The 23,610-nt window shown below is 38.3% G+C and overlaps 1 protein-coding gene across 4 annotated transcripts in view; it reads right to left on the reverse strand.

Moving 5' to 3' along the window:
• BRAF (B-Raf proto-oncogene, serine/threonine kinase) overlaps positions 1-23,610 on the reverse strand; it is a 173,002-nt gene that overhangs the window by 15,281 nt on the left and 134,111 nt on the right. For all 4 annotated transcript variants that reach the window (XM_043589723.1, XM_043589724.1, XM_043589721.1 and 1 more), the window contains 4 exons: positions 13,986-14,032; positions 13,044-13,162; positions 9,344-9,475; positions 2,393-2,527 (listed from right to left, as the gene is read on the reverse strand). In XM_043589723.1, coding sequence (XP_043445658.1) covers positions 2,393-2,527; positions 9,344-9,475; positions 13,044-13,162; positions 13,986-14,032 — 433 coding nt within the window. The remainder of the gene's footprint in view (positions 1-2,392; positions 2,528-9,343; positions 9,476-13,043; positions 13,163-13,985; positions 14,033-23,610) is intronic.

The raw sequence follows: 23,610 nt of genomic DNA on the forward strand, positions 1-23,610 counted from the left end.
TTTATATAATACCAGTATTTATACTTTATTATATACATGCTACAATTATTTTTCTATGTTTACCTTTCAATATTATTTTTATTATACAGAAGTATAAAAACTTTTATTGTAGTCAGACATGCTCATGTTTTCCTTTATAATTTCTGGATTTTGTCTCTTGCTTATAAGGAAAGCCTTTTATCTCAAGGTTATAAAAAATGACTTCCTATTTTAAGGTTTTGTTTTCTACATATAAATCTTTAGCCATTTAAAATTTATGTTTTTGTATAGTGTGAAGAGATCCTGTAATGAAAAATTAAAAACAGTACTTAAGGTAGCCTTCAATAATCTGAAAAATTCAGATATGCATTTCATTTTCTGATATCATGCAAGGAATAAAATGTTACTTGTATTTAGAAATATGAACATTTTGAAAGAAAAAAAAGAAATATGAACATTTTGTCCCTTTTAATACCACTCAGAAAGTGGGTCGGTCGCCTGGCTGGCTCAGTTGGTAGAGCATGCAACTTGATCTTGGGGTTGTTAAGTTCGAGCTCCATGTTGGGTGTAGAGATTACTTAAAAAAAGAAAATCTTAAAAAAAAGTGGTCCTATGGATATAATTTGCATTATTAATGTGCACCAAGCAGGTTAAACAGGAAGCTCTGGCACCTGGAATATGAAATGAGAACGTGGTACGGGGGGCCTGCTGACAATGGCCAACAGCACTGGTCCTTTTACTTTGATATCTTCAACCAGTGGTTTTCCGGGTTAAAAAAAAAAATAACTCTTCCTCAAAATAGTAACTTAGAATTCCAATACGTAAAACCTAGATCTACCCACGCTGAGGCAGCCCCTGAGAGATATGTTCAAATTATAAATTCTATCTTTAATTCTTTATTTAAAAAAAATTTTTTTTTTTTTTTTAAATTTTAAGTAGGCTCTACGCCCAACGTGGGGCTTGAACTAATGACCCTGAGATCAAGAGTCGCACGTTCCACCGAGACAGCCAGGTGCCCTGGTCTTTAATTCTTTTTTTTTTTTTTTTTAATGTTTGTTTATTTTTGAGAGGGAGACAGAGTGTGAGTGGGGAAGGAGCAGAGAGAGAGGGAGGGAGACACAGAATCCAAAGCAGGCTTCAGGCTCTGAGCTGTCAGCACAGAGCCCAACGTGGGGCCTGAACCCACAAATTGCAAGATCATGATCCAAGCTGAAGTTGGGCACTCAACCAACTGAGTCACTCAGGTGCCCTGGGTCTTTAATTCTTTAGATGGGCATAAAGGATCCACTAGCTCCTGTAACAGTGACTTCTGTCTAAGAGACCCAGCTAGCGCTGTGCATTCAAGGGCAGAAGGTTCACAAAAGACCAACTCCGTGATTACAGTAGCTAGATAATTAAGGAAGTTAGCACTTCCCACTTGCAAACTGTATTGATTTATCAAGACCTATTTATGTGGTGCTATCAGGAACTTCCTAAGCATCATAAAAAACTCAATTTATATTACAATACCTAAACTTTCTAAGTTTGTTCAGGTACTTAGTTTCAGTTCATGAAGCTTAATGAAAGATTATGAACTTCAGGGCTGTAGCCTTATAACATGAAGAGACAAAAGTGATAGTCATTTTCCAAGAATCAGAGAAAGGCAGACAGTACCAACAGCTGCCTTTTCTTTTTGCTCCAGGTGGAAACGTTCCTCCAAAAGACCCGGTATGTAGGGAAGCTTGGAATGTGTTTATCTTACCAAGAAGAATTAAAGCAGTTCTCAAAGTGCAGTCTGTGGGAAAACTATTTTCGTAGTAACACTAAGGTATTATCTGCCTTTTTCACTGTCATTACTTTGCAAAAGTCAGTGGCGCTTTCAGAAGCTACACGGTGGAAGGTACTGCAGCATAATGGATGCAGAGAATCCACATGTCTTCTTTTTGTAGAGATTTGCAAAAAAGGTAAAACAATGCCACTCGTCTAATTTTGTTGGTGGGGAAAATGTAGTTCTTTTTAATTTCATAAAAATGTTATTTAGCATGTAATAGTTTTATTACGCTTAAATAAACTTATCAACATTTTTAAAACTTAGTTTTAATTTCTAAAATGGCAATTACTATTTATATAAACAAAAGCTCTTTGGGGGGCCTTCAATAATTTTTAAGTGTGTGAGACCAAAAATTTTTGTTTGAAAACTGCTAGACCAAAGTCAAGTCTTTCTGAATATTCTGTCCTGGGATTCCAGGTTTCTAGATGTACCACTGTTCAACCTTTATAAAATCATCTCTGTGCAATTACTTCTCTGCTGCCTGCACACGATCACAAGACATCCAAATCCATAAAACACAAAACTGTGTGCCCCTGAAAGTATTTAAAAATCTGCATCTGAGTATTAGTCTGTCCTCTTAGGTAACATCAAGCTTCTTCTTACTTGGGGAAACAGTGGCCTCTCATCTCTTTTCTTTTTTAGGCACTCTGCCATCAATCTCTTCATGGCTTTCGGACAGTTACTTCGTACCTTACTGAGATCTGGAGAAAGATATCCTCGTCCCACCATAAAAATTATCTGGGGAGGAATAAAAAAAAAAACAAATCAAACAACTTCACTTGTAAATTGAAAAATACTCCAACACTGAGAATTCAACAAGCTGCACATTTATGTGTACTTTTCTGCGTGTACATTTTCCCTTAATAAAAAGTTAAGAAACACAACGCTAGTAATCTGATTCTCACACATCTTATCGTGGGGACCCGACACTGCACGGGCCGCCAACTGAAAACATCATGTCCCATGGACTGTTGTAAAGGTCTCCTAATCGCTCCCCAGGTCTCTGGTCTCTCCTTCCCCAATCCATTTCCCACTGCCAGGGTAATCAATCATGAGACACAGGTCAGGCTGTGCCTCTTTTCTACTTAAGTATTTTACTGAGTACTTGTTGGGCATCATACTGAGTCCTTTATATATATGTAGCTGGAACTAAAAATGTTAACCTTTTTAGCAGTTGTTTTGGCATCTGCGGTTTAAATTTGTTTGCTGAGGAAATGGGTGATATGGGGCATTTAGTTATGTAGATATGAGAATCACAGCCTCCTCCAAAGAAAAGAAGGTAAACCATCTGGGAACTGAAGTTTTCTGTTTAATAAAGTAAAAAGGCTTGTCTTCCCTGGGTGCAGAGATTTATAATTTTTCCAATTTCTTAACTTTCTAATTTTCAGCTCTTTTGATAATGGGCAGAGACAGACATCAGAAGTCTTGGAGAGAGGGGGGGTTTGATCTTAGAGGGAACAGTTCCAACGGACAGCCTAGTGGCTAGGTGGACAGCCAGCAAGAGATCCCTTGTTACAGGCCGGAGCTTATAAACTTTAGAACAGTCGAGCCTGGTCTCTTAACTTGCTCTTAGTCCCTGTTCAGTGCTGTAAGAACCGGTGCTGACCCAAGAGCAGATGTGCTCGAGGACCACGCGGTGCAAGTGTGCAGCTACCCTTCCATCTCTCCTGGCAGAACTGCCCTACTCCCGCTTTGTAAAAACCATACCTTTTTTACCCACATGAAATTTAATGATAGTACACATTGCACCAAGGTGTAAAACTGCTGGGGTACCAAAGGGACACTATTGGTACTTAACAGGGCTTTCATGAATGGGTAACAAATACCTTTGCAAGACAGCTAGTTTCCAAATCTTTGCTCTCAGTAAAATTAACTGAACCGTCAGCTGATTACAAAACTCAGTGACAAGCTATTATGCAATTTTTTGGTACATTATAGACATGAGTTTTAACTGAGTGATATGGTGTACGGTAAAGAATTTATCTTGCCCAGTAAAAGGGATGGCCTTTGCCTTTGGCTCCTAGGAGATAATCCCTAAAAGTTTGGAATGTCCTGCCTGATGAGAGTATTTCTGTTTACTTACCTGGGGGCTTATAGAAGGGACTTTGAGTCATATAGTACCAGTTTGACTTCCAGAGGGCTTGAGAACTAAGGCCAGCCACAGAGGTAGTCAACCATATCTACCTGACAGAGCCCCAGTGATAACTCTGGACTTAAGAGAGTCTCTGTGGTTGGCAGTGTTCTGCTGTCGGGAGAATTCAGTGCGGTCCACAGTTACACTGGGAGAAGACAACTGTGACCTCCACATGTGGAACTCTCCTGGATTCTGCCCTATGTGCCTCTTCCCTTGGCTGATTTTAATCTGTATCCTGCTGTTGCACTAAACCATAACTGTAAGCATTAACAACCTACAGCGAGTTCTCAAACTTAATGAGCGACTGAGTCTGAGTGTGGTCTTGGGGACCAGTGAACTGTGCATGTGGGTACAACAAATTCCTGACTTTCCCATCTTTGTATCTACCTGAACAATACTGCTCAGTGCTTAATTCTTTCTCATTTCAGCAAAAGCCTATTTATCCACAAATACATGAATGAACTGAAGAGAAAAGCCCCATATGTTCATTAAGACACACATTTCCAATAAAATTTTACCTTCTTTATTTCTATATACCAAAATTTACATTATTTTCATCAGTTATATATTAATACTCATTAATAGAAGCATAGTTCAGAATTTAAAAAATTAACCTTCAAAGACTAAAGTCACAGGAAAGATTTTTGTAATTCTAAATTTAAATACATATTTTTTGTTGCAGAGATGTTATTTGAATGATCAATAAAAGGCTTGAAAGTATAAAAGTATGTTTAAAAAAGAGCCGTATCAAACTTTGAAAAAATATAATACAAAGGAAATCACATTCTTTGCAATTACTTAAAGGGAAGACTCTCCAGGATATAATTCATGTACAGAAGATTTAAGTGGCACATAAAAGATAAAATCAGCAGTTCAATTTGAAATTCTGGAACTGACTGGTTATTTCCATTCTCAATCCACATTCAGCATTCCTGGCACCTCCACCCCTTGATTCATGCCTCTGTATTACTGGAGCACAATGTCTACTCATTCTCATCACCCCCTCCCCTTGCACTGCTTCAACAGATTGGTTAACTCCACCAAAAGCATGGCCTGTGTATTATTCATCTTTGTATTCCTTTATATCCCATAGTGCTTTGCATATAGTAGGCCTTGAAAATTTCTTATTGAAATAATTTGTGTGTAGGTAAGATACTGGTATTCATCATTTTGTATCTCTTGAGAGCTTGTGCTTGGAACCTAGCCACCAGGCTCTAACAAAGTCCACACTTTCTAGAAGACGTCCCCATAGAAAGGTCCATGTCGACAAGAACTAAAGCCCTTGGCCCTTCACCCTGACCAAGCTTCCAGCAGACAGCTAGCACCACACCTTGTCAGAGGTATGAATGAGCCATTTTGGAAGTGGATCCTTTAACACCCAAATGAATGCACCCTAGGCCACACAATGTGACACAGACATAAATCTTCCTCACTGAAAGCAGTCCAAACTGCAGATTCATAATTTGCTTAAGCCACTATGTTTTGGGTGGTTTGTTATACACCAACAGTAACTGAAATAACAGACTTAAATAACAGTACTTAAAATAACAGATAAAAATTAGTTGTTATTTTCTTCTAAGATGACACAGTACTTCTACTCCAAGAAAAGAAAACCATGAGGACAGAGAGTCAATACATGTAGCCTAAATGAGTGCATTATTAATCCCAACTCAGTAGAAAAGCTCACTGGAAGAGGAAAGAGCAGGGTGATTAGAGAGCAAAATGGAAGGATAAAGAGGGGGAAAAAAATGACAGCAATTTCTTAGATTTCAGCACTAGAGTAAGGAAAGCAAAAGGCATGCTATACGATGGCCATCCCTTGAAGCGCTAAGAGAACTGCTCTAGGAAAGAATCTGATCTTTACAACCAGAATGAATTCTTTAGTGCAATTTCTTATTTTTATAACTGAAAAAAAAAAGACACCTGAAGAGGTAAAGTGACCAGGTCATGAGTCCAAGGTCGGCTATTACACTGAGTTTCTTAACCAGAGTCCTGCTTTAAATTTACAGGCAAAACCTGCCACCCGAGACTATGTGGGGAAGAGTACACAGGAACAGTTCCTACAGTGCGTAGTAAAGAAGGAGATGTCCTATCTCCCATGAGAAAGAAGAATATTCCTAAATTTTCAAACAGAAGTCCAATCTGAGAGCCATGGTGATGAAAGTTCGAGAGAAAAAGAAAAATCAAATCAAGGGGACAGACGGAGCAATAGCTGGGGTTACGTCACTGAAGATGACTAGAATTGGCTATTCCCAAAAGGGACTTCCATGGAAAGTGCCATTTGAAGAAAGCAGACAAGAAGTAATGAAATAGAATAGGGGTAAGGGATAGTGCATATATCATTCTTTGACCCCCTTTTTCTTTCTTTCTTTAAAAGTTTATTTATTTATTTTGAGGTGGGGGGCAGAGAGAGACAGACAGACAGAGAATATCCCAAGGAAGCTCCCTGCTGTCAGCAAAGAGCCCCAAGTGGGGCTCGATCTCACAAACTGCGAGATCATGACCTGAGCCAAGATCAAGAGTCAGACACTTAACTGACTGAGCCACCCAGGCGCCCTCCTTTTTCTTTATCAAATATTCAACCTGGTTTCAGACTGGCAAATTCCAGAAGGTTCTTACTACCAGACAGAACTAACCAGTAAAGGCCTTACCCTTCTGTTGGTCACTCACTCACTTCTCTTATGGAGAGTAAGCCCTTGCCACATCATTTATTATACTCCTGTGGAAGACAAAGCACCTAAAATGCCAAGAAGTGGATGAGTGCAAAACTCTGGGTTGCTTTTTATCCATATTTTGGAGATAATAATACCCATTTCCATAATGTATTATTTTATTAAAACAGAAGTATTCACTGGATTTCATCCAGATCTTAGATTCATAAATTTTTATTTGTGGTCTCTATGATAAATCAACTAAAACTAAAGTTCCCTTGTAAAGTTCCCTTTTCCCTTGTAGAAAAGTAATATGCAAAGGAAAAGTGAACATGGCACAGGGTATTATGTCTTATGGTTGAATGAATAGGACTGTAGGAGGCAGGGCACAGGAAGTGTGCAAATTAGAACCAACCTTGCTACTCAGATTGCCATCATCCAATCAATCATCTCAGTGATCTAGAATCTGTCACAAGTCCAATGAGTGCAATGGGTCAACTACGCTCCTTCGCTAGTAGTTTGGTCTATCTTGAATCTATGCTTCATGCAGGGCTTAAAATGTCAGGTAATTAGGAATCAGGTCACAGATTTTTTTTAACACTCAAAGGTAGTATTCAACGTTCAAAAGCTACGTAGTAGTTAGAAAGACCAAACAGCAACTAACCAATTAGCTCTGTGCTGACCTTGGTAGAAACAGTCATTTAAATCACTTTTTTCATCTACATAGAATCCAGAGCACTCTGGGTAAGGGGCCATCTGGTCACTCAGCAAGTATTCACAAAGTACAGGACAACTGAGACTACTTCTCTGAAATCACATACTAGCTGAAGTTCTTAGAGAGAAAGATACTCAGAGTTATTACCAAAAAGATGGAGAGTTGAACTGATGACCAACACACATACACACACACTACTTACATGAAGTTAACACATTTATAAATTAAAAACTATCATTTCATTAGATTGAGAGCTTATGATAAAACACATACCACATTCACACTGTTGGATTTTTTTTTATTCTTTGGAATGGGGATTCTCAACTTCGGTATGTATAAAAATCACCTGGCAAACTTATTAAAAATGCAAGTGCTTGGACTTCACTCCATGGAATCAGAATCTGCTCTAGTATCTCTATTTTGAAACAAATTACCCAGGTAATTCTTCTTCTTCTTTTCAATGTTTATTTACTTATTTTGAGAGAGAGAGAGAGGTGGAGGGGGGAGGGGAAGAGAATCCCAAGTAGCTCCAAGCTGTCAGTGCAGAGGCCAATGTGGGGCTCAATCTCATGAACTGTGAGATCATGACCTGAGCTGAAACCAAGAGTTGGGTATTTAACCAACTGAAATACCCAGGAGCCCTTACTCAAGTAATGCTGATGCAAACCACAGTACAAAGTATAAATATTATTTATAGTTTATATGGTCAACTATTGTTTTGTTTTTATTTTTTATTTTTTTAAAGGTTTATTTATTTTTGAGAGAGAGAGAGAGAGAGAGAGACAGAGCACGAGTAGGGGAGGGGCACAGAGAGAGGAAGACACAGAATCTGAAGCAGGCTCCAGGCTCTGAGTTGTCAGCACAGAGCCCGACGCGGGGCTCGAACTCACGGACCGTGAGATCATGACCTGAGCTAAAGTCGAACGCTTAACTGACTGAGCCCCTGTTTTTTTAATATATTAATGGTGGAATTGCTGCAATCTCTCTCTCTCTCTCTACACACACACACACACACACACACACACACACACACACACTTTTTTACATACCGAGGTATACAAGATAATTTTAGTAAAGACAATTTCATTTTCTTGGTTAGTGTCAAAGTCCTGGTGAATTTCATGTGGCTGGGACAGAAAAGGCAAAGAGCTGCCTGAGGCTAAGTTGGGTACTGGGGGCAGGGGGGAGGTAAAGGACAGAGAACAGGAACTTAGGAAGAAATAAGTACAATAATTTCCTATTAGAATTCTCCTTCTAGAAAAATGGAAAGCATGAAATAAGTCTTTCCATTTACCTAGTTAACAAAAGGGAGAAACCGTACTAATTTCACAAGAATCCGATATGAAGAACAGCACAGCCAGGCTGCCTAGCACAAGCCGTGACGGAACAGAGAGGCGGCATAAAGCCCAGTCGCTGCAGCGGCAGCGCCTCCTTCTAGCCGAGCTCGGTCAAGAGATGTGACCAACACCCACTGCTGCAGCTCTAGCTTCTAGTCAGAACATCAGGAGCTATACTCCATTACAACACTTAGCACTGAGCTTTCAAGGAGAGGCCTTACACACAGCTACTATTGCTGAGAGTATACCAAAGGTTTCCAAAACTGGTAACAAACATCAAGATATCTATTTTTCACGCCTACCCGGACTCAACGCTTCTTTTCTTGCAACAAACTGGAGTCTTTTTTTTTTAATTAAAAAAATTTTTTTATTTAATTTTGAGAGAGAGAGACAGAGAGAGAGACAGAGAGAGAGAGAGAGAGAGAGAGAGAGAGAGAGAGAGAGAGACAGAGACAGAGAGAGAGAGAGAGAGAGAAAGAAGGTGCACAATCAGGGAAGGGGCAGAGAGAGAGAGGAAGAGACACAGAATCTGAAGCAGGCAGGCTCCAGACTCCAAGCTGTCAGCACAGAGCCGGTTGCAGGGGTTGAACTCACAAACCTCCAGATCATGACCTGAGCCGAAGTCGGACACTTAACCGACTGAGCCACACAGTTGCTTCCAAACTGGACTCTTCATACATATAGTAAAATAAACCCCAAGAGATGGTAAAGATTTACCTGGTCCCTGTTGTTGATGTTTGAATAAGGTAACTGTCCAGTCATCAATTCATATAGAACAATCCCAAATGCATATACATCTGACTGAAAGCTATATGGGTTTTTATCTTGCATTCGAATTACTTCTGGTGCCTGTCAGAACACAAAAAGACAAATATTCTTGTTTACTCTTCAACTTCAACTGAATAGACTGAAAAGCAGATTAAAATTCCCAGAACAATGCTTTTGTCATTAAATAATTCACCTAATATGCAATCAATTCTCTTATTAATGGGCAAAGAAGTAGAACTGATCAAGAAGAAAAATGCTTGGTAAACTCTGAAAGAGGTGGTATTACCCGAGATTCCATGTGCATTACTAAGATTTTATAATTTTATCAGCCATCCTCTTTCAGCACAAAATCCTGTCATTGCTATTTGAATCCTTCCCAGGACTAGTCCTATCAAGAATCAGTTCCCATTTCCCATTCTTGATTCAGTAAAGAAATATTAGATCTGTGTTCATGTTTGGGAGTAGCACAACCACTATGGTAACTGCCTTAGAATTTTGGTTTTCCCCCTTGGTACAATGGTTTTCCTCGTCTCAGGGCACCTTAGAGAATACTGGTAGAACTCCTGCCTCCAAAAGCATTGTCAACATGCCATGGATGCTTTATTAACAAAAGCAAGAGACAGCAGGTTGACTTAGAAGATGGTATAAAGAATCTTGGCTGCTTGCTTCTTGGGAAAAGCTATAGACCAAAGCATATTTGCTACATTTTTACACATTTCACTCACTGTACTCTAATACTTAATTTCTTCTTGGCTGTTTACATAAAATACAACAGATGGTCAGTTAAATATTAGCTTAAAGGAATTACTTCACCTTGCATCTTCTGTTCTGTTTCATTTGGAAGAATTGTCTCATCAGAGAAATTGCAGAGTATAAATAAAAACTCTTGTGAAAGCGTTACTTTGATACCAAAACCTGGACTGACTGCAAAAATGGCTGGAAGACCTGGAACAAGATTCCTGGTCACAGGTCAGGGTAAGGCCAGTCAGACTCTCTCAAAAGGCAGGCAATGACGTTCAGCCTCACCCGAAAATCACAATCACCTGTATAGACTTTAACCTCTCAATGTCCAGACTACAATCTAGAACAGAATCTGGGGAGGGGATCCAAGCGCTGTTGTTTTTTTAAGTTCCCCAGATGATTTTAATGTCTAACCAAGGTTGAGAACCACTGATAGATGTACGGAGGCCCTGATGGAAGGATGGGGGCGTACAAGAAGACTGTCTACTTACTTTGGTCAAACATCTTACTAACTGCTTTTAGTAATATAGTACAAAATAAACCACATACAACTGTGCTATAGTGAACAAGCCAGAATACTGAGAGGCTGGTTATGATAGACACAATCTGGAAAGCCAGAACACAGTTTTGAGAGGAAGAGAGTAATAAATCAGTTGAGGAACTAAATGTCTTTTTAAAATTTAGTTTTACCTCACTGTTGTTGGTAGATGGCTTGATGTAAAGTTGTATGTCATCTATTTACAAGAAACGCATAATCAATCCTCAATTAATTTAGTGATTTAAGATCCTCAATTAATTTAATGATTTAACTTGTAAAAATTTTCACAAAGGTGTCTTTCCCCTCTAAGATAAATAAAACAAGGTTGAGAAGACTATTGTAAATAGTTCAGAGAATTACATAACCTTAGTCCTGACCCAACTCTTCTCTCTTGTCTACGGATGTTCCATATTTGTTTCTGAAGGCACTATCAACCCAAAAGGATTTATTCAATAATTAAGTGTACTATTGGCTACTCTCGTATTAGAACTCAGCTTGATGGAACAAAGGATGAACCAATCTACCTATACATCAACAAAAAAGAAATCAGAAGAAAATGTAACACTTTATGTATAATAATCTACTAACTGTATAAAACTATGGTTTTTGAAAAAAGGACAAACCTGGAGATTTAACTGAGCCTCTCTTCCACACTAGTTAAGATCAACACACCTTTAAAACATGTATTAATTGTTTCTTTTTAATATTAGGTTTTATAATTTCAGTACTTAATATCTGCCAGCCCACCCCTTCCTAGGATACACTGCCATCTTGTAACAAGGTGTATGACTTAAAGGTGCGTGAGATCCAGTTTACAATTATTAATTAGCCTCTGGTTTATAATGATTTATTAAACAATTAGAATAATCAAAGTCACAAACCTAGCTAGCTCTAATTACTGAATCTTAGACACAGAAAAGGTATTAGAAATCCACTAGTTCAACCAACATTAAAAACTGAGAGACGTGGTGGAGGTTAACAAACATGCAGGCTAAGAGTCAGAGCACTTAAGTACCAATCTCCTAATTCTAAGTCCAGTGAGCTCCTTCCACTTGCTACTTTGCCTTAACTGCAGTTATTATTACAAGAAATCATAGCCGAATTGAACCCTAAGTTTTCCTCACTGATTCAGACATCTATCTTGGAATTCCCTTCCTGGAGACTGCTATGGATAGTTCGGGGAATATACGCAAATGTGGCTTCAAGAGCCCTTGCAGCTTTTCTGTTTCCAGCATCGTGTCCCAAAGTCTTTGTGCAGATTCAATTATTTAAACCTTCAAATTGCACTAATGGTTTGGGGACATCCTATATTCAGCTGAGAGCAGCGGTTCTCAAACTTTTTTGTCTCAGGCCTCTTTTAGTCTTGAAAATTACTGAAGATCCCAAGGGCATACACAGGTATTTATCATTTTTAAAACTAACAGGGAAACTGTTAAAATATTTAGTAATTCCATAAATAATAAAACAACAAACATTAGATGTTAACACAGATGACCCATGTTTAATGAAAAGTGTATTTTCAAAACCAAAAACAGTTCAGCGAGAACAGTACTGCAATTCTCTTTGGTTTAACAGAGTCAGCTACAGACACATATTTGTTGCTGCATTCAATCCGTTGTGATGTGTCATTTCTGGCTGAAGAACATGAAACCAAATGTGGCTTTACACAGGGATGACCTTGAAGACCTCCAAAAGGGTCTCAGAGTCCCTTTTAAGAACGGCTAGCTTAGAGGTTGATTCCTATGCCTGCCCTTTTCAGAGCCTGCAGAAAGTAACTGAAGTTTTCATTCCCCTTTTTCCAACAAAGCAGAAATAGGAATAAAGCAAGAGCTATGCAGGGCAGCACATGGCTGACAGTGTTAAAAATCTACCTTTTTTTTTTTTTTTTTGTCTTTCCTCTCCCAGCTGCCCCATAATTATAGGTTCTTTCTAGTCTAACGGAAGTACTTGCCAATTTAGGCTTAAATAAGATTGTGAAACAGCCTCTCTCTCAAAAAAGAGGAGTTCTCTTAGCAAAACCTTAATAACTGTTGCAGATCATACCTGCTTAAATGGCATACTTGTTTTTTTCTTTTTGCAACAGGGTACACAGAACATTTTGAACACAAGATATTTTAGAGAGCCAATTCTGGGTAAAATTTAAACAGTTTATAAAATACATATTTTTTGTTTGAAATGTACTGAAACTGGTATCATAATACTTTTTATAAAGATAAAGAAAAAGGTTAAAATCTATTTACATAAAAAATAAGATCAACATTGATTTTTGTGAATACTGGGCATTATGAAACCTTCAATGATTTTCTAGTAGTTCAGCAGCATCGCAGGGTCCACAAATTTCATTAATGGAGAAACAGCCTCAATTCTTACCATCCACAAAATGGATCCAGACAACTGTTCAAACTGATGGGACCCACTCCATCGAGATTTCACTGTGGCTAGACCAAAATCACCTATTTTTACTGTGAGGTCTTCATGAAGAAAAATATCTGAGGTGTAGTAAGTAAAGGAAAACAATAGATCTCATTTTCCTATCAAAGTAAGCATTATGAAAATTTTAGGCAAGAGATCTAATTTCTATAAGCCTGTAATATGATTTTCTTTCCTTGGTAATAATGATATTCCTTTAAAAAGTACAGTTCTTCCTATTTCCTCTTAAAGTTGACAAATATGTTTTAAAAAATAATTAGTTCTGTTTGGCCTATGTGACCTGCTTTTAAGATTTTTGGGGCTTGAAATGTGGCAGGGTGAGGTGAGATGCTTTCCTGAGTTTATGGGAAATCGTGAAAACTTTCCCATTAGATTTCAGTAACACAGATCCATTCTTTTGGCATTGCTGACAAAGACACAAAGGTTCTTCACTGGAATGAAGTTTAGTTGGCGGACAGGGTCTTGAGCTGGGTTTATGGAGGAAGAAGGAAAAATATGTCTTTCTCACCTCCTTGTTACGTAAGTTACAACTTTCAGTTACATCTGCACCACTGGGGGGCAGCGTCAGAGCACTGACAGAAATGAGCGGGCAGCTGCACAACTCTCTGTTTTATGGAGCTGACAGAATGGAAGCACGCAATCAAAAGAGGACTACTGTTAGAAAGACTTGGTAGATTTTTTTGATAATGTTCAAAAGTTCAGAAACCAAAAGCAGGTGGTAGTATCCTGCTTCAGTATGCTCTCATGCAAACCCGTTTATTAATTCTCTTTACAATATATTGAACTTAGCATGAAAATTGTTTTTACATAATGTGAAGACAAAATGCAGAAGAAAAAGTCAGGATGTTTTCAAACTTCGCAGACAAATTTCAGGAAGGATACTATTACTCTTGAGGTCTCTGTGGATGATTGACTTGGCGTGTAAGTAACTGAAAAACAAAACATCATTTCAACCTGAGTAGGGGTAAAGACTCTGGCCTCCAAATCTATAGAACATATTTAGGGGTGTAAATAAAGACTTATTCAAAATTATGATACAACTGCAAACTATACATTATGATAACCTCTTTACATAAGAATATTAAAATAAACGGTCAATGAATTTAGGATTATAGGAACATATTACTATTACGGTACAGCCAAAACCCTGTATTGTGTTAAAAGACTTTGCTTTATCTTTTACTATTTACCAATACAAACCTTTCACTCCAGCCAAGCCTATTTATCCGTGTCTTTTCAACAGACATTGATATTTAATCCCACCTCTGTGATCAATGCTCCCCTCCCAAACCCATCCCCAAATGAACTTTTATTCTATTCTACCCCATTCATTCCTATCCTTTAAGACTGAAACGCTCCCTCTAACTTCTGAATGAAGCTTTCCCATGATTAACTCAAGTGAAAGTGATCTTTCAGTGTTCACTTGTGTAGTAATTATTTAACAGCTTGATTCATGTATTTTTCCCTCTGTGCCTTTGGTTTTCTTTTCAGAATGTAAATTCCACCAGAATATGAAGATTTGATTGATAAAACCATTTTAAATGTAGTAGTATACATTACTAAAATACCTTCTTTTTTTTTTTTTTTTGAAGATTTTATTTTTAAGTAATCTCCACACCCAACATGGGGCTTGAACTCATAACCCTGAGATTAAGAGCCGCATGCTCCACCAACTGAACCAGCCAGGCATCCCTAAAATACCTTCTTAAAAATACAGAGGAGCTTTACCAGACATGTTAATCTTAAATTAGCTACTAACGGCCACAGTAAATAATCCTATTGTTGATTAGTTTAAAATAGCATATAATAAGAGAAAATTAAGTAATACAGAATAAATTTTCAAAACAGACAAAAATAGTGAGGAGGAAACCTGCTATATAACGTCCACAGTGAGTCTATTTTAAAGTCGATGATAAATTTAAATTATCTGTTACCCCTAAAAACTGCTTGAGTTCACTGAGGGAAAGGGCTCTGCCTACTTTACTTCTGTTTAATCTCCAGGGCCTAGCACAGTGCCTGGCATATGGTAAGTATTCAACATGTCTGTTGAGTCAACTACAATGAAATGCATATAATATTCTAGTCAAAGTTATTTCTCTTTATTTGATACTACAGAGAAAAGATACAGGAGACTTCTGAAATTTGACAATGACCATTAGGAAACAAATTGTGCTTTAAAATGACACTTTAAAGTCTAAATGGTATAATCAAAATTATGTAATAAACAGTTAAAAATGGAAGATTTACAATGATTAAGCTTTATATATGCTTTTACATCTTCATTTAAACTTCCTCATTCTCCCAGAGATCAAGATTTTGAAACTTTCCTCTCAGACAACATTTTCATTTCAAACTACTGTTTATACAAAGTAACCCCTTCTCTTCCAATTCCTCTCTCATATCAGTTTATTTCCTGCATAGATTACTGCATTGTAAAGTTGTCTTGTGGGGCGCCTGGGTGGCGCAGTCGGTTAAGCGTCCGACTTCAGCCAGGTCACGATCTCGCGGTCCGTGAGTTCGAGCCCCGCGTCAGGCTCTGGGCTGATGGCTCGGAGCCTGGAGCCTGTTTCCGATTCTGAGTCTCCCTCTCTCTCTGCCCCTCCCCCGTTCATGCTCTGTCTCTCTCTGTCCCAAAAATAAATAAACGTTGAAAAAAAATTAAAAAAAAAAAAAAGTTGTCTTGTCATGACTTCTTAAACTCAATCTCACTATATCACCCGCTCTCTCTTATGTTGAAGGAAAACATGATGTCATTTATGGGTCTCATTTGCTTAAAAAGTTCTGCAGTGACAGAGAGAGGTACAGATGGAGAAAAAGGGGCCTCAATCAAATGCTTTTTCAAGATGGGGAGACCATGTCTCCTCTTCAGAAAGAAAGGGGAACAAATGGTGATGGTGCTCAGTGGCGGAGCTTGGTGCTTTGGTCAGAGATCTGGTATTTAATGCACAGAAAAAGTGTTGGTCTTTGAAAAGAGATTGTTTTCTTTGAAATTAAACACAACAAATGGGTGGTAGAAATGAACTATATGGCAGCATGATTAAGTTATAAGAAGATAAAGGTGTTCCTGATGTTGTCAGTTTTTTCAACGAATCTGATACAAAGAAATATAGCAAGAATAAAGTAAATAGAAATGTAACCAGAGGGTTGATGGGAGAAAAAAATTCTGACTGGGAAAGTACTAGATAATTAACAAGATATAAATACAAGTGCTGAGCTAGTGATATAACCCTAGTAGAAGGTGGACAATATAAATCTAACACAGGCCAAAGTCATATACAGCTGCAACCTGAAATAGCACTCCCTTATCCTTGGGTAATCCTTTACTGGTTGAGGGTAGGGAAGGGAACAAGAATAAATTAACTTTACTATAGATTATACAGAAGTCTATCCATTATTTAAAGCAGTCAAATTGGACTCCCTTCTTAACTTTTCAAAGATGTTAAAGAGAACCTTATAGGTTTATAACAGTAGCAAGAAAGAAAAAACATGCTATAAACTAAATGAGTATCACATCTTCTTGATAGGTTTCCCTTGGGAGTTTCCTTCCTTGAAGCAAAAGTATCCACCTACAGAATCATTTAATCTGAAAGCTGGGCAAATCACCTAGTAAAATTTGTTCTCTATGCTACTTCTTTCAAGCTATTATCCAAGATTCAGGTTTTTAACATTCTTTTAAGAGCTTAATATGATGCCTCAAGAGTAAATACAATACTCTAGATTTGATCCGATCAACACAAACTAGAGCGACTCTCATCTTAATTTTCTCCTTGAACATAAGACCTGAAACCATAAAACTCCTAGGGAAAACAAAATAGGTAGCAAGGTCCTTGACATCAGTCTTGATAATCATTTTTTTTTTTTTTGATTTGACACCAAAAACAAAGGCAACAAAAGCAAAAATAAACAACTGGGACTACGTCAAACGAAAAAGCTTCTGCACAGCAAACGGCACAGACCACCAACAAAATGAAAAGGCAACCTACCAAATGGGAGAAAATATTTGCAAGTCATATATCTAATAAGGGAATATCCAAAAAATATAAAGAACTTGTAGAACTCAATAGCAAAAATCCCAAAATGATTAAAAAACAGACATTTTCCCAAAGAAAACATACAGATGGCCAACAGGTACATGAAAAGGTGTCCAGCATCATTCATCATCAGGGAAATGCAAATCAAAACCACAATGAGCTATCACCTCATACCTGTTAGCATGGCTATTATCAAAAAAACAAGAAACAGCATGTAGCGACAAGAATGCAGAAAAAAGGGAACTCTTTCAAGGGTACACTGTTGAAGACAATGTAAACTGGTACAGCCACTATGGAAAACAGTATGCAAGTTCCTCAGAAAAACTTAAAAATAGGATTATCATATGATCTAGTAATCCCATTTCTGGGTATATACCTAAAAGAATTTAAACCAGGCTCTCAAAGAGACATCTGCACCCTCATGTTTACTGCAGCATTCTTCACAATAGCAAAGATACAGAAACAACTTAGTGTTCATGAGTGAATAAAGAAAATGTCACACATACACACTCACACATGAATATTATACAGCCACAAAAAAGGATATCCTGCTGTTTGCAACAACATGGATGGACCCTGAGGGCATTATCTGCAATGAAACAAGTCAGACAGGGCAATCCAAATACCATATGCTCTCACTTAGATGTGGAATCTAAAAAAACAAAACAAAATTTAATTCATCTTCATCTTCCTTATGTGGGCTAAAAAATTATATCAGCCATTATTGAGAGTATTATGGCAGCCACAGTCACTCTACAGACTTCTATTAAAATTATATTCAGTTCCAACCCTACAGGGTTGTTCTTGCATTGCTCCTACACAACAGTTTCCCCATCCTATATTTGTATGTGTATCTTTCTTTTCTGACCTTGGGTAAGATGTCTTATCTTGTAGACGTGGCCTATAATCTCAGGTGATTGAAATTTTAGTTTTCATTAAAAAATAAGTTTTAAAAGATCAGTGTGCTCTTGATGCCCTCACCTAAGTTATGTGTAAACATGCTAGTCACACTCAGGAGCAGAATGAAACAAAAATCTCCTTCAGCTTGATAGCTTCGGGGATGATGATCGTTATACACTTATGAACCTAGTCCAATTCTCCATGCATTTACATCTCTTGATCCTCTCCTCAACGCCATCATGAGAATTATCACTCAAATGCCTTGCTGAAATGCAATCACTAAGGCTACATTTGCTGTAGTATTTGCCTGATTTATCGGTGTTGCCTGTTTGTAACAGTCCCAAGTGTCTCTCACTGAAGTTCACTATTCTTTTCTTGTATTTTCAACTGTTTCTAAAACCAAAGAACTGGCTTCCAAGACATTAGCATTTGAATCCCGTTTCACCAAATGGTACACAATTTCGAAAATGTTCATTAGACTTCACGTAGCAAGCTGAATCTCTCCCCAGAAACCTACGGAGGGTGTGGCAGCTGACGGGACTAATATGCATGAGGGTGGTGACAATATTTGATCCAAACAATTTCAATTACAGTGTCCCTTCTACTTTGATGCTCTCCACTCTCCTCATAACCACACTGTGCAAAGTGAGTAAGACTGAAGGGAATGAGACTCTGCTACTCCTCTGCAGTCAACAATCATTTATACTTTAAAATAATTAAAATATCAGGCACCTGGGTGGCTCAGTCGGTTAAGCATCCAACTTTGGCTCAGGTGATGATCTCGTGTTTGTGAGTTCAAGCCCCAAGCTGGGGTCTGTGCTGACAGCTCAGAGCCTGGAGCCTGCTTCAGATTCTATGTCTCCCTCTCTCTCTGCCCCTTCCCCACTCATACTCTGTCTCTCAAAAATGAATAAATGTTAAAAAAAAATTAATAAAAAAAATAAAATAAAATAATTAAAATACGTAAGAAGTGAAGTTCACACCTTTTCCAGCTGTGTTGTGCTCTGAGTGGCCTAAAATCCATTTTTATGTAGTTTTTGGTTTCTATCGCACTAAAAAAAATCAAACTTATTAAGTTATAACTTGTCTACAACACAGGATGCACCCAATTTTATGTACGGTTTGAGTTTTGCCAAATATATATATACTTGTATAATGACCAGCCACAATAAACATGAAGAATATCCATCACCCCCAAAACTTTCTTCATGTATTTCTGCAATTAATAACACCCTCTTCAGCTCAGGCAACCACTGATAATGATTTCTGTCACTAGAGATTAGTTTTGCCTTTTCTAGAACATCACATAAAAAAATCTATGGCTTCTTTTGCTCAGCATAATGATTCTAAGATTCACACGCTAGTTGCATGCAGTATTACAGAGTATGGACATACCACAACCTAACCATTTAGCCCTTGGACATTTGGGTTGTTCCTGATTTTTGACAATTATGAATAAGATACTATGAACATTCAAGTACAAGTCTCTGTTGTTGACTTATGCTTTCACTTCTTTTGGATAAATAACTAAGACTAGGATTGCTCATGTGGTTTTTTTAACTTTAAAAGAAACTGCCAAAGTGGTTGTCCCATTTAAGATCCTTACCAGCAACATGTAAGAGTTCTAGCTGCTCTGCAACCTTGCCGATAATCGGAATGGCTGGTTTTGATGGTAAGAATTCTAGTGGGTGTGTAGTGAGTGGTGTCTTGGAGTTTTAATTTACCTCCCCTAATGTCTACTGATGTTGGACATCTTTGCACATGTTCATTTGCCATTCTTATGCCTTTTAAATAAAGTACTCCAATCTTTTGCTCACTCTTTTTGTTGGATACTTTGTCTTAACTACTGAGTTGTAAGAGTTCTTGTATGGTTTAGATACAAGTCTTTTAATCAGATAATGTATGTTACAAACATTTTCTTAAAATCTGTGGCTTATCTTTTCATTTTTAACAGTGTCTTCAAAAAGCAAAGGTTTAAATTTTGATGAAGTCCGATTTATGAATTTTTTCTTGTATGATCCTTACTTTTTGTATCCTAAGAAATCTTTGTCTTTCTTTAGGCTATAAAGATTTTCCCCAATGTTTCTTCTAGAATGTCTAGATTTTCAACTTTTAGTCTTTAATCCATTTCAAGTTAATATTAATGTCTTGTGTTGCATAAGGGTTAATCGTGTGTTTATTTGTTTATTTATTTATGGAAATCCATTTGTTCCAGCAATATTTGTTGACAGGACTACCTTTTCCACATGAATTACCTTGACATCTTGTTAAAAAAATCAACTGACCATAGACTTACGGATATATTTCTAGGCCTTCTATTCTGTTTTGTTGATTTATATGACCATTCTTATGCCAACATCACATGGCCTTGTGGCTTTATACAAAGTTCCGAAATCTGACACTAGAAGTCCTTCAACTTTGCAAAAATTGTCTTGACTATTCTAGCCATTGCATTTCCAAGTACATTTTATGATCAACTTGTTAATTTCTACAGAAAAGCCTGCTGATATTTTGACTGGGGTTAAAATGAAATCTACAGATCAATTTGGGAAGGAAGACATCTTAATAATATTAAATCTCCTAACCAATGAATATGATACTTCTATGTGTTTTTTGTTTCCTAGCTGGGACCTGCATTAGAGAGGGTATAATCCCCCTTGGAAAATCAAACCTTCTAAGTAAAACATTGGCCTAAAAATAGTAAGTGGGAATGTTTTATAAACATGGAATATCATGGTACTGATGGAATAGCAAAAACCCTATTATTCTTTTTAAAAGTTCATTTCAAACACAAGTCCAAAATCAGAAGCATATTTATTTTTTTTTTATAAAAGCAAGGTAACTCAGTGGAGGAAAGGATAGTCATTTCAACAAATACTGCTGGGATATCCATATGGAGAAAAAAAATCTTCAACCCTCATCTCATTCCAAACTCAAAAATCAATCTAAAGTAGATTTAAGACCTAAAACTAAAAGCAAAAACTGTAAAACTTCCATAAGAAAAAAATTTCTACCACCCTCATGTACACATACAGCCTTTTAAAGTTTTCAGGATATTTTTGCATCACTGCAAAAAAAACCCACTTTTTTTGCATCACTGCAAAAAAAACAACACAACAAAAAAAAACCCCACTTCGTGTTTCTTTGGGAGGCAAGCAAAACAGCAATAATTGCACTTATACTAATGGGAAAACCAGAGCCAAGAAGACGTAAGCGACATAACCAGAGGGACAGAGTGGAAAGGGCATGGGTTTTGAATTCCAACTGCATCACTTACTAGCCATATGACCTTGGGTACATTTACATAATCCCTTTTAGCTTTAGATTCCTAACCTAAAAAATGGAGGTAATAATGATTACCTTGAAGGGGTTCCTTCTAAAAAAAATTTTTTTAATGTTTATCTATTTTTGAGAGAGGGAGTATCAGTGGGGGAGGGACAGAAGGAGAGAGAGAGACAGAGAGAGAGACAGAGAGAGAGAGTGAGAATCCAAAGCAGGCTCCATGCTGGCAGCACATAGTATGATGCGGGGCTTGAAACCAAGAACCGTGAGATCATGACCTGAGGCAAAGTAAGACACTTAACCAAGTGAGCCAGCCAGGCACCTGTGAAGGGGTTTCTTCTTTCTTTTAACACGTGTTTATTGAAAGCCCACTATGTGCTAAGCAACAACTGTTCTAAGTCTTGAAGATAAAGCGGAAAAGTCCTACTTCAAGGTGCTTACATTTTATTTATTTTTTTTATTAAAAAAAATTTTTTTTTCAACGTTTATTTATTTTTGGGACAGAGAGAGACAGAGCATGAACGGGGGAGGGGCAGAGAAAGAGGGAGACACAGAATTGGAAACAGGCTCCAGGCTCTGAGCCATCAGCCCAGAGCCTGACGTGGGGCTCGAACTCATGGACCGCGAGATCATGACCTGGCTGAAGTCGGACGCTTAACCGACTGCGCCACCCAGGCGCCCCATGGTGCTTACATTTTAGTACAGAAGACGGAAAAGAAAAAAGATGTGTCAGTATTCTGTGAGTGGGGGGACAGGAAATGATGAGTTGGCAGGGGGTTGTGATTTTAGGGCAGGGAGGGCCTCTTTTCAAAGGACCTTTTGATGAAAGCCTGAAAGGAGGGGAGGGAGAGAGTCACGCAGATATGGGATAAGAGCATAGAAGGCAAAGGAACTAGCAAGGGCAAGGCCCTAAGGGAGGCATGTCCTTCCCAAATTCTAAGAGCGGCAAGAGGGCCAACTGGCTTGCAACAGAGGGAGCAAGAAGGAAGAGCAGTAAATGAATTGAGAGGTAATACGAAAGCAGAGAGATTGTGGTGGTGGTTACCTTGAGGAACTATTGTAAGGACTTTGGCTTTCTTTCTGAGTGAAATGTGAGACGCTGGGAGGCCAGAGGAGCAACATAACCTGAGTTAAGTCTCAAAAAAGACTCTGGGTGCTGAACAATAATAAACTGAAGGTAGGTAAGGGTGGAAGAAGAGCACTAAGCCAGCCAAGAGTTAATGGTGGCTTGAATCAGAGTGAACGGCAGAATAGGAGATGAGAATTTGTCAGATTCTAGGTATACGTTTTTCTTTTAATTTTTCAATGTTTACTTATTTTTAAATGTTTATTTTTGACAGAGAGAGAGCGAGCGAGTGAGTGCAACTGGGGGAGGGGCAGAGAGAGAGGGAGACACAGAATCCGAAGCAGGCTCCAGGCTCTGAGCTGTCAGCACAGAGCCCGACACAGGGCTTGAACTCACAGACCGCGAGATCATGACCTGAGCCAAAGTCAGACGCTCAACCGACTGAGCCACCCAGGCGCCCCTGTTTATTTTTGAGAGAGAGCACATGAGCAGGGAAGCACCAGAGAGAGAGGGAGACAGAGAATCCAAAACAGGCTCTGCGCTGTCAGTGCACAGCCCAACGTAGGTCTGAACCCATGAATCGTGAGATCATGACCCGAGCTGAAGTCAGACGCTCAAATGACTGAGCCCCCCAGCTGCCCCAAAAATGAAAACAGGATTTAAAAAAAAAATTTTTTTAATGCTTATCTTTGAGAGAGAGAGAGAGTGTGAGCACATGTGCGAGTAGGGGAGGGGCAGAGAGAAAGGCAGACAGGAGAATCGAAGTGGGTTCTGCGCTGAGAGCCCAATGCAGGGTTTGAATTCACGAGCCATGATATCGAGACCTGAGCCAAAGCCAGACACTTAACTGACTAAGCCACCCAGGCACCCCTCTAGATATACTTTAAAGACAGAGTGAACAGGAGATAACAGGCTGGGTGTATGGTGTGCCAACAAGAGAGGAGTCAAAGATAACTACAAAATGTTGACATAAGCAGCTGACAGAACAGAGTTGCCAGTTACTAAGATGAAAGGACTGTAGGAAGAGCAGGCTTGAGGAAAAAAAGGTCAGGTCCTCAGTAGGAGACACGCTAAACATGAGATGTCCATTAGACAGTCAAGCAATGTGGAGAAGACAGCTGGATAGGACAGTTTGGAGTTTGGAGGAAGTGAGTTGGATGGTGATGGGCATATAAGTGGTAACTGAACAGTATTTTAAGCCATGAAACTGGATGAGATCACCAAGAGA

The sequence above is a fragment of the Prionailurus bengalensis genome, chromosome A2 (assembly GCF_016509475.1).
Source record: "Prionailurus bengalensis isolate Pbe53 chromosome A2, Fcat_Pben_1.1_paternal_pri, whole genome shotgun sequence".
Classification (NCBI taxonomy): domain Eukaryota; kingdom Metazoa; phylum Chordata; class Mammalia; order Carnivora; family Felidae; genus Prionailurus; species Prionailurus bengalensis.